Below are 12,129 nucleotides of genomic sequence, written 5' to 3'. Positions count from 1 at the left end.
AAAGGGAATGGAGGAAAAACGTCACGAATTTACCTCAACAGGTAATCGTTATGCTGCTATTAAAAATGGCGTAAAACCTAAAGAAAAGAACAGCAACAAGTAAAACTAAGGGTATTGCTCAGTTGATAGAGGGTGTAGGGGTTGGGGTAAGTTGTATGCCTGTAACAAGGAGACCACCCTATATACAAGTGTTGTTTAGATGTTAACATATCTAAATAAATAAACTCACCCCTGTTCACAGAGGAATGTGGATATAAAATGGTCTCACAACTGATAGAATTTTATCCAACCACAACATGCTTTCATAGTGAATATGTAATGCAATTTCGATTCTAAATAAAAGTTGTTTATGTCTCCTGTAATCTTCTGTTCCAAATCAAATAATGCAAGTATCTGGTTACAAATATATTTAGTAAATATGGGAATGTATGCACCCAGTAATCCTACTTTCACATGGATATCACAACAATGTAATGTTTAGTTGTGAAAGTGACCCTATTGGTTAAACATGGATCGTCTACTGTACTCTAATCAGCAGTGTATCAAACAATGTGACATCAACCGCTTTGGACATTCAGTGTTGTAAAACGATTTTGTCTGTTGTTGTAAAACGATTTTGTCTGTGTACAATTATTTATTTATTCGGAAGGACACGTGCTCGTTGATTTATAATTTGTAAAAGAGTGTTATTTTTAATGGTTAATACTTTTTATACTTCGTTTGGGATTATATTGTACGCACAAGAACAGTCGGAATAAACGATATTACTTGTTCTTCGTTCTATCGAAATAATTTCAACTGAAATTAAAACTATTTGATAAAAAGAATCTCTAATTGGTAGCGATTTAATATTAAATTTCTGAAACGCATTAAACTATTTCCAGTTTTTTTGCTCACCAAAGCTCTCAAACTTATAATGTTCTGAAGCGAACTCATGACCCTCATCCTGGTCATTATATTGTTTCTTAGGTTTTTATATAAGATTGTGGGAAACAAAAGTATTCATTCCTAGTTTAAGTTTCGTCTTTGGAATCATTTCCTGTTACGTTCAGACAATTTGAGATGAATCATTTATAAGCGCTGATTGATATTTTGGACTATAAATCGACTTTCGTATTATTGTGAATTCATTCAAAGACATCCTGGATCATATCTTTGTGACGCACGATGACTGTTAGTACGTCAACATATTCAAGACTAATGGTAAGCACATTCGATATCGGAATTCATTAGGAACACTCTGTACTTTTGGAAGTGTGAGAGAATATTATGATTATTGGTAATTTAATTCAAAATACCGTAAATTCATTTTAAAAGTTTCACTTTGTAGCTCAGAGAAATAAATTGTTTGTTAATTTTACTAAGCTTCTTTAATTAAGCTGCTTATTTTTAGACCACATTGTCTTAACACCTTAGTAATTTTGATACTGAGATTATTGTAATCCTTTAAGCAGACTTCACAACCTGGACATCTCATTATAAAAATAAAAGTATGATACAACGCTCCTTTCCAGATTTCGATTGAATGAAGTATTTACAATATAAAATCGATTTACAATTAACGTTACGTCATTTAATATTGTTACTTTAACTCTTGCTAAATAAAATGTATTCATATCTTTTTGATCTATGTATATAGTTTGCTGTTTTCTTGTAATAGTTACTTTGTATATCGATCGTTAGTTTATTTACTCCATTTCTATACGTCACAGAAAAAATCGTATTCTACAGGTACAGCCATATGACCCATTTTGGAATGATCGAAAAAGGTGCAAATGCAAAAATATTGCCAAGGTTTGCGATACCTGTACGTGGACAAGGACGGGGATGTTCACCTTTAATAGTAAGGAAGATTTTAGTTTATTTTTTATTATTCAGTCTCCTGTAGTGCTACTCTGTGACATTTTAGCAAAACTCGTAAATCATATCGGTACATCCAAGGTGACATCACTCATGTTACTATAGTTAAGACTGTACATGGATCTAGAATATGACCACGGGACACGATTCACGCTTTTTTGTTTACAGCATAATAATGTTTGACCTAGAGGCAAAAACATCCAAGCCTAAGGGTAATAAAAGTGTAACACAACATGCCGTTCGATGAATGAAAAACGGCTTGCTTGGGCGTACTATAAGTGAGAACTGCATGCATGAATATTAAAGGGGAAACAAATTCGTTTCTAACATCCTCCGCTTCTGGTTTAATTTCTGGTACGGGCACATCCGATTATATATGATCAGCCATATGGGGACGATGTTTTTCTTCTGAATTCTTTTATTTCTTCCTCCTAAAGGGGAAAATCACTTTCTTATTACCCCCTACTAAAGGGGCAACTCAGTACTTGCTTATTTCCCCTCCTAAAGGGGCAAATCACTTTCTTTATTCTCCCTCCTAAAGGGGTAAATAATTTCTTATTTCCCCCTACTAAAGGGGCAACTCACTTTGTTATTACCCCCACTAAAGGGCAACTCACTCTCTTATTTCCCACGCCTAAAGGGGCAAATCACTTTCTAATTTCCCCCTCCTAAACGGGCAACTCACTTTCTTATTTCCCCCTCCTAAAGTGGCAACTTACTTTCTTTTTCCCCCTCCTAAAGTGGCTACTCACTTACTTATTTCCCACTCCTAAAGGGACAACTCACTTTGTTATTTACCCCTCATAAAGGGGCAACTCATTTTCTTATTTCCCCCTCCTAAAAGGGCAAATCACTTTCTTCATTCCCCTTCCTAGAAGGCAACTCACTTTCTTAATTTCCCCTCCTAAATGGGGAACTCACTTTCTTATTTCCCCCTCCTGAAGGGGCAAATCATTTTCTTAATTCCCCTCCTAAAGGGGTTTTTCTCTCTCTGTTTTCCCCGTCATAAAGAGGAACCTCACTTTCTTATTTGCCCCTCCTAAAGGGGCAACTCACTTTCTTATTCCCCCTCCTAAAGGGGAAAATCACTTTATTAATTCTCCCTCCAAAAGAGGCAACTAACTTTCTTATTTCCCCCTTCAAAATGGGCAAATCTCGCTCTCAACTGGGTCATCAATTGTATTAGTTTACTAATTGTGTTTGTTTGTCTCTGATCGCCTTGTGATGGGTCTAATGTCAGTCATTTAAATCCCAAATGAGAAGTCTGAATTTGCTTAGTGCCTAATGAACCTAACGTCGGCCAAGACGATTTGCTGAGGATTTATAGCAAGGTAAATATAAATAAACAACACTATTAAAATAAATTTTTAAAAAATTGAACAAATCAGCATAATGTACAATAGCATTCTCCCATTTTAATGTAATTGCATATATTCAAACACTGTATAACTTGTGTAAGACAGTCGCAATAGCTAAAAGTTTGTCATTGCAAAAGACGTTTTATTCAAGACTTTTACAGGCGGCCTTAGAAAGGGATGTCATACACAAAAACATGTTTTATACATAACTTTTACAGTGAGCCTTAGAAAGGAATGTGATGCCCAAAACATGTGTTATGCAATACGTTTACAGACTGCCTTAGAAATGGATGTCAAGGCCCAAAACATGTTTTATGCAGGACATTTACAGACGGCCTTGTAAAAGTATGTCATGGATAAACTTTGCGTCCGTTTCAATGGCAAGTGGTGTATTTTTTAAAGCCTGCCTCCGCTTACGGAATACATTACGGCCTCGATCGGTAGAATGAGAATTCTTCCTTCTTCTGCGACAAGTACTTTTATAACGATGTGTATCTTTCCCCCTCTATATTGTTTAGTCACTGCCTAACAAGCGGCATACTTATTTCCCATGCTTAGTGGCAACACTGTACTAATTGGGACACGGTTATAGGCATCACTGTTCTAATTGGGGCACACTTATAGGTATCATTTTACCGACTGGGACACTTATGTACATCACTATACTAACTGAGACACGCGTATAGGCATCACTATACTTACTGGGACACACGTATAGGCATCACTGTTCTAATTGGGGCACACTTATAGGTATCGTTTAATCAACTGGGACTCTTATATACATCACTATATTAATTGAGACACGCGCATAGGCATCACTATACTTACTGGGACACACGTATAGGCATCACTATACTAATTGGGACGCACTTTAGACATCGCTATACTAATTGGGACATACTTATAGACATCTCTATACTAACTGGGACACACGTATAGTCATCGCTATACTAACTGGGACAATCAACTGTGTTTCCAACTATATTTCTCTAACTGTTCCTGGAGATTTGCTAACATGTGTACAATGTCACTTGCATTACATGTAAGGGAACATTAAAGCCTAAACAGAAATCAACATGTTCATTGAGTTCAGTCTTATGGATTTACGTGAGATGACAAAGTACGCAGGTGAGGCTGGCTCGTTCAGGAAGGTCACTCGCACACAAATTTATAAAACTGTTTTCAGAAAATGGAAGATACCTGTGTAATCTTTTACTTTTTATATGTATTGTCCAGGTTAGTGTGTAAATTAAACACGATTTTCTTGGTGCATCAGGCTTGAATGTCGCCAAAAGAAATATGATATATTTAAATTTAACTTTAGAATCCAGTGATTTGATTGACTTGAATTTAAGTCCGATTTAAGATTAACCGGTTAAATGTCTTAATTATAGACTTGATGTAAGACATGTATTCGTGACAATTTGATCTGAATTTATAACTCAAGCATTTGATTTTTTTGAATATAGAAAAATGAAGGAAATGTATAACAAGATTAATACGTATCGCATTACCTTTCAGTAAATGATCATGCTTCACGCTTAACTGATGTTGTCAGATTCCTTTTGCTTGTAGCATATATAATTGTCGCATGAATGATGTGAAAGATGAACGAAAAACGAGGAAGAATATTTACTTTTAAAACTGATTATAGGATATGAAATGTGTGTGTGTGTGATTTGGATTTTTAACGTAGCTTTAACAATTTTTTAGTCATATCGCTACGATGTCTGCAGTGTGACAGTTTATAGTGATGTCTAGCACTGGGGCATCATTCCGCAGATATGTAGCATGATGTCCCACCCAGTAACATTATCCTGACACCAGGCCGACCAGTCCTGACACTAATCTCTTAATGCTGAGCGCCAAGCGAGGTAACTGTTAGTACCATTTTTGTAAGTCTTTGGTATGACTCGGCCGGGGATCGAACCCACGACCTCCCGTATCCGAGGCGGACGCTCTAACCACTAGACCCGCGGAGCGATAGGATATGAAGATTACTTAACTGTATGAGGTGTAACACATCGAAATATCTAAATACATAATTCCTAATTATTATTATATCGTCTACTGGCTTGTTTACAACAACCTAAACTGAAGTCTGGGTTTATAATTAGGGCTTACTTCCAATGGCCTGAATTATTCACAGAAGGAACTTAATACTTGCCTTGAACTTAAATTAAGAATCCAATGATCTGATTGGTTGAAAATTAATCATGAATTATCTCACGTCTTAAAGTAAAAATCTATTTTAAGAATTATTTCGGTGAAACTATGTTCTGATTAAATTAGCATTGACTAATCATATGTCTCATGTCCAGAAATAACGTATAAATGGCAAAGTTTTGGGGCCTAGACAATGAAAAGAATTATGTATTATAATTGTTACTTTATTATCTCTTGTTCCATGTACAGTTATTTATATCTGGCTCGTATCGTAAGCCCCAACTGCATATTTTCGACTCTCTTTGTCATTTATTTTCATTTTCATTTTCCTTACATGTATTTTACAGACTCAAAAGTCCGACGAAACAATGTCAGCGAACTGGCGATTGAAAGTACAACAGTTACACATGACCTTAAAACAGATGCTATAATTATCTCGTCCGTGATTCCATTCAGCGTCTTAATTGCCCTGATTGTATTCATTGTCTGGAAGAAAGGAGGTAGACAAACTAAGAAATAAATATTTCTGTCCTCTTTCTCTCCCTCACAGACCCATTACATTCTCTGTTCATAATGTTTATTTGATGTGCCCGAATCTTTCATTACGCGTTACAGCAAGAATTGTAGTTACAAAAGCACTAAAAATCAAAATAAACAACAACAACAACACTAACAACAACAACAACAACAACAAATGATAATAATAATAATATAAATAATAATAATACACCTTATACTACTACTACTACTACTACTACTAATAATAATAATAATAATAATAATAATAATAATAATAACTAATTTGATGATGATAATGAAGATCTTCTGCAAACAAATCGTACTTCATTTCTCTTTCTTACCCACAGGATTTCGAATGACCTCATGGTTTGTACCAAGCGAACAAGGTAGCATGCCATTGGATTTAAAACGAAAGTCAGGTATGCGTAACTCTATGAATAAATAGTCAACTACCTATGATAAGTTCTTTGCTTGTTTAAGAGAAACAACTACTGCCCCACATGTATTAGAGAGAATTTAATCGTTATATAACAAATAATGTTAAGAGGACACAAACCTGATTTGATCTGTGGACTAATATGAACATGTATATACATGATGACTTTCGAAATGATGACGAAATACCATGGAATTGCATATTGAGAAACGATCCGAATAATTCAAATTTAAATTGTCAATGTTATAATGTCGCAAATCCACTAAATTTTTGTCAACGTTACAAATGCAAAATGTACCGTTATCGACTTAGTCCTTCGGGTGTATCTATCTATATTTGGTTCAAAACAATTTGTTTCTCACTGGCGTTTGAGTTACAGTTATTTTTATTGTTCAAGTTATTCCTAGAATAACTGAACAACTAAGCGACTCGTGAGTCCCACCTATACAATTTATAGAAGTGTTATCAGCGAACGCATTTTTCAATTTGAAAAAAAAAAAGAAGAAAATATATCCACTGATACTCCGAGAAGGTAACATAGCTATCTATATTATGCTTCTGACTAAACATATATTGTGTCCACTCTGTTCTCAACTTAATCGAGATTTATGTGACACAGTTTTGCTCTCCTTCCGCCAGCCGACATAAAAATTGCTATATTAAAATTCCTTTTCTCGCCCATTTAGAATGAATTCCGTCAAAGCTGGCTCCTTCGGTTCCTACCATCCACTCTTTTTGCCTTTGGTTATAGATTGGTTTGTTTGAAAGTATTTTCAACACATTGATGTCTATATCATTCTGGGTAAATGGGATCTGAGCGCATTACCAAGGCAGCCTACCCTGGGACAGTATCTAACCCAGAACCCTTGTCTTAAGAGACCGATGCCATACCAACTTAGCTTCCGCGGTTACTGTATGACAATCCTCTTACAACGTAATAATGATTATGACCAGCTTGAGCATTGCACAGTCGATGAGCGACTGTTATACCGTTATCTACACAGTTGTTGCAGCTAAGAAAACATAAAAATGTTGTACAATAAAACCCAAGCTACTTGCATGAAATGATGGTGAATTATTCAGCCTTTTTCATAAACTGTATATCCAAATGAACTCAGAACTAAACCACTTTTATCACATGTAATGATAATAAAACATTTGGCCTGTTTCATTAACTTTCTATCTGATGAACTCAGAACGAAACCATATTTATCACACGATTGTATCTTTGCTTTCCTAAATCAGATTGCTGTATGAAGTTGTCACATTTTCTTTTCATCATACAGAGTCTTAAAATATGGCTTGATAATAATGCCGCTAATCTTTATACCCAGTTGCATAAAGTCGCTAATCAATATGCCCAGTTGCAAAAAGTCGCTAATAAAGATACCTTGTTGTATAAAGTCGCTAATAAAGATACCTTGTTGCATAACGTCGCTAATAAAGATTACCTTAATGCATAAAGTCACTAATCAATATACCCAGCTGCATAAAGTTGCTAATCAATATACCCAGTTGCATAAAGTTACTAATCAATATACCCAGTTGCATAAAGTCGCTAATAAAGATACCTTGTTGCATAAAGTCGCTAATAAAGATACCTTGTTGCATAAAGTCGCTAATAAAGATACCTTGCTGCATAAAGTCGCTAATAAAGACACCTTGTTGCACAAAGTCGCTAATCAATATACCCAGTTGCATAAAGTCGCTAATCAAATACCCAGTTTCATAAACTCGCTAATAAAGATACCTTGTTGCATAAAGTCGCTAATCAATATACCCAGTTGTATAAAGTTACTAATAAAGATACCCAGTTGCATAAAGTCGCTAATAAAGATACCCATTTGTATAAAGTTACTAATAAAGATACCCAGTTGTATAAAGTCGCTAATAAAGATACACATTGGTATAAAGTCGCTAATCAATATACCCAGCTGCATAAAGTCGCTAATCAATATACCCAGTTGCATAAAGTCGTTAATCAATATACCCAGTTGCATAAACTCGCTAATAAAGATACCTTGTTGCATAAAGTCGCTAATCAATATACCCAGTTGTATAAAGTTACTAATAAAGATACCCAGTTGCATGAAGTCACTAGTAAAGATACCCAGTTGTATAAAGTCGCTAATAAAGATACTCAGTTGTGTAAAGTCACTAATCAAGATACTCAGTTGTGTAAAGTCACTAATAACGATACTCAGTTGTGTAAAGACACTAATAAAGATACTCAGTTGTATAAAGTCACTAATCAAGATACACAGTTGTATAAAGTAATCATTGAAGATGCCAAAATTGTATAAAGTCACTAATCACTATACCCTTGTATGTATAACTAATTAAGGTACCCAGTTGTATAACGTCACTAATGGATGATGTATATAGCCTCAGTTTTCGCATGCTTACTTTTATGGAGAGCACGCTAGCACCTTGGCTTTTATGAGGCAAAAAAAAAAAAACAACAAACGACAATGTGCTCGAAAGAAACAACAATGAATCAACTTATTTTAGTCGATAAATATTGTAATAACTCTGTTTTCTTTGCGTTAATTTCAGATAAAGATTCCGACACGAAAAAGTACATATGCCTTGTCGTAAATGGGGAAATGGAAAACTGCGTCTGCCTTCTTTCTTCGCTTCAGTATCTCATTCAATCAACTGGTCGGTGCATTACCTGGGTTTGCGATTGTTCTTTCTCTTCAGTACAGAAGATGGTAGATGAAAAAATATCCGACAGTATAGTACTCGTCACGGTTCCTGTTTATACCAAGCCAGTTACAAATGATGTGAATTACGCAGAGGAAGGACAGGATTTCTTGGAATGCATACAGTTAGCACATGAAAAATCTGCAAAAGGAAAAGTATTTCGAGAAAAGTTGGTTCGTATTACATTCCATGATATAACTTCTGGAGTTACTCAGTACTCGTGTGTTCGACAGTTTCAATTGCCAAATGATTTGGTTCCTTTTCTGGTAGATATTGGATGCATCCAAGCTGCCTTAACAAAAGATTTTGAATTGCAAAGGAATATGTGCATGAACAGAGATTTCAAGAAGGCGTTTGATACTTTAGTTGCTACCTGTCAGACGATAATTGGCAATAATCGCGTTGAGAATACTAACATCCCAAGCAGGGAAAGATGTGAGCGTAACATGAACACTAAAGATTATCAAGGCAAAATAGAATTGGAAATACGGCCATCATCATGTCCACGTGACAAAGATGGCACTAAACCAGATGACGTATATACGCAGGGTATAAAACAGTTTGAAAAGGACTTATCAAAGAACGTGTCGTTTTCAGCTTACCAAAGCCAAAATACGGTTCAGCCATTAGAAGATTTGACGAACAAGAGTAACGATGGTTCTTGCAATTGTCCTACACACGAACAAATTTTAAAATCATCACTGCCTTTGTCATATAGAAATGATACGAGAGTGATTCGAAAGAAATATGATCATGATATCAGATATGGAGATCTTGAATTTTCAGTGGTTAATCACAAGGCTGAACTGAAACAGAAACAGCCAGCTTCTTTCGATGGCAAAATAATGGAGACATTATTTGACCAGAAAAAGCTAAAAGTCACATGGGACTGCCAAAATGGAGAGGAGGACTGCGTCACTGATGAAATTACCGTTCCTGATTCTGGATTTTTCGAATGCATGTCACTTGTTGGGACTCAGTTTTTAGGGGTTTCAGATATTAATATTGCTGACATTGATGAAACTGAACAGGAGGACATAATCAGCAGAGATATGTACTTGATTAATAGACGTTATGATGACGTAATCAAACAGCTGAATAAGGGAGAAACGATTTCTCTCTCTGGAAATAGCGTCTAAGCCAAATAATTTTCGATATTGACTGAAAATTGAGGTTTATTAAACATCAGGGCAATGCAGTCGGAACATCCTCTGAAATCGTTGTTAAGATGAGGAAGAAGCCTTCGATGTGTTTCGCTGCCATCGAGAACTATATTTAGAACTACTTTTTGTTCACGTGGTACAATATGGCTCCGGAAGGAGATAAAATCACAATCAGAATATTGTTGGATTTTCCTGTTGCAACATTGCAACATATGTTGTGTACACAGCCAGAGGCGAATCATCAAACCCGTCATAAATCAATGTGTATAACTACGTCCAAGGATATTTATCGACTTCGTGTTAATGGACGAGCGATGTTCTGATTGGAGAGCAGTGGTGGCTGTTCATGATAAACTGCCCTCCGAAATTTTCTGTGCATATTGGCTAGTATATACATACATGAATGAATGAACGAATGAATGAATAAATAAATGATATAACGAATGAATGATTGAATTAATGGATGGATGGACGGATGGATGGGCTGACTAATGCATGGATGGATGGATGCATTGTGGGTTTTATGTAAATTATTAAGAATGTAAGCACCATTGCCTCACTGTCCATTGTTTTGCTTTCTTCACGCATACGTATATATTTCAACTAATACTAAGTATATGTGTACATTCTGTTCAATATAAAGTTTTCTCTTGACCACATGTATTTTGCTTATTAATAAAGTTTGTATTTTCTCGTATTATTATTATTATTATTATTATAAAATTATTATTATTATCATTATTGTTATTATTATTATTATTATTATTATTATTATCAGGATAATTCATTTAAAGCAGTCTAGTTTGTATTTAGTTAGAGGCAAATTCGATTCTTTCAGACAAGTGCTTACCTGAGGTGAAGGTGCAAGTGTAATCCTTATACAGGTCGCCAGGGTCAGCTTATTCGTTCTCCTCGTCTTGTGTGCGGAATGAAACTTAAAATAGTGTTTCTGCCAGAAGTAACTAATTCCCAAACCAACACTTTGAAACAAGAAGAGAATCCTCATAAGGTTAAAATGTACATTACATTTTTAAACATCTAAATAATTTTGTTCATTAATATCCGTCAGTGTTATTCAGTAGTTTTAGTTTCATTATGTACAAAAACTTAGAACTGATTACGTCAAATCGTATTGCACACAATGGTAGAACTGATTGCGTCAAATCGTATTGCACACAACGGTATAACTGATTGCGTGACATCATATTGCACACAACGGTAGAAATGATTGCGTCAAATCGTATTGCACACAGCGGTAGAACTGATTGCGTCAAATCGTATTGCACACAACGGTATAACTGATTGCGTGACATCATATTGCACACAACGGTAGAAATGATTGCGTGACATCATATTGCACACAACGGTAGAAATTATTGCGTCAAATCGCATTGCACACAACGGTAGAAATGATTGCGTCAAATTGTATTGCACACAACGGTATAACTGATTGCGTGACATCATATTGCACACACCGGTATAACTGATTGCGTCAAATCGTATTGACACCACGATAGAACTGATTGCGTCAAATCATATTGCACACAACGAGATAAATGTTTGCGTCAAATCGTATTTCACACAATGATATATCTGATTGCGTGACATCGTATTGCACACAACGGTATAACTGACTGCATCAAATTGTATTGCACACCACGGTAGAACTGAATGCGTGACATATTGCACACAACAGTAGAACTGATTGCGTCAAATCGCTTTGCACACAACGGTAGAACAGACTACATCATATCGTATTTTATTACATGCTCATTTTTCCCCCGTTAACTTTACATTATCAGAATCGTGCAGTATTACCCGATATTGAATCCGCGCGACAATACACATATAGCATTCACGTGCATAAAGGAACTACTTTATATTGTAAACAAACAAAGGACGCGTAAGAGGCTCTTTACTT

General features: G+C 35.5%; 1 protein-coding gene across 1 annotated transcript in view; it reads left to right on the top strand.

Annotated features, from left to right (window-relative positions):
* Positions 1-10,905, top strand: part of LOC149791075 (uncharacterized) — a 46,662-nt gene extending 35,757 nt beyond the window's left edge. The window contains exons 8-11 of the mRNA XM_089973001.1: positions 1,732-1,843; positions 5,732-5,884; positions 6,251-6,322; positions 8,896-10,905. Coding sequence (XP_089829127.1) covers positions 1,732-1,843; positions 5,732-5,884; positions 6,251-6,322; positions 8,896-10,184 — 1,626 coding nt within the window. The 3' untranslated portion in view covers positions 10,185-10,905. The remainder of the gene's footprint in view (positions 1-1,731; positions 1,844-5,731; positions 5,885-6,250; positions 6,323-8,895) is intronic.
* The last annotated feature ends 1,224 nt before the right edge of the window (positions 10,906-12,129 follow it).

Source organism: Sinohyriopsis cumingii, chromosome 10 (assembly GCF_028554795.1).
Source record: "Sinohyriopsis cumingii isolate HCF-2022 chromosome 10, ASM2855479v2, whole genome shotgun sequence".
NCBI classification, from domain to species: Eukaryota; Metazoa; Mollusca; class Bivalvia; order Unionida; family Unionidae; genus Sinohyriopsis; species Sinohyriopsis cumingii.
The sequence above is the reverse complement of the archived record's forward strand: the minus strand, read 5'-3'. Positions and strand labels throughout refer to the sequence as shown.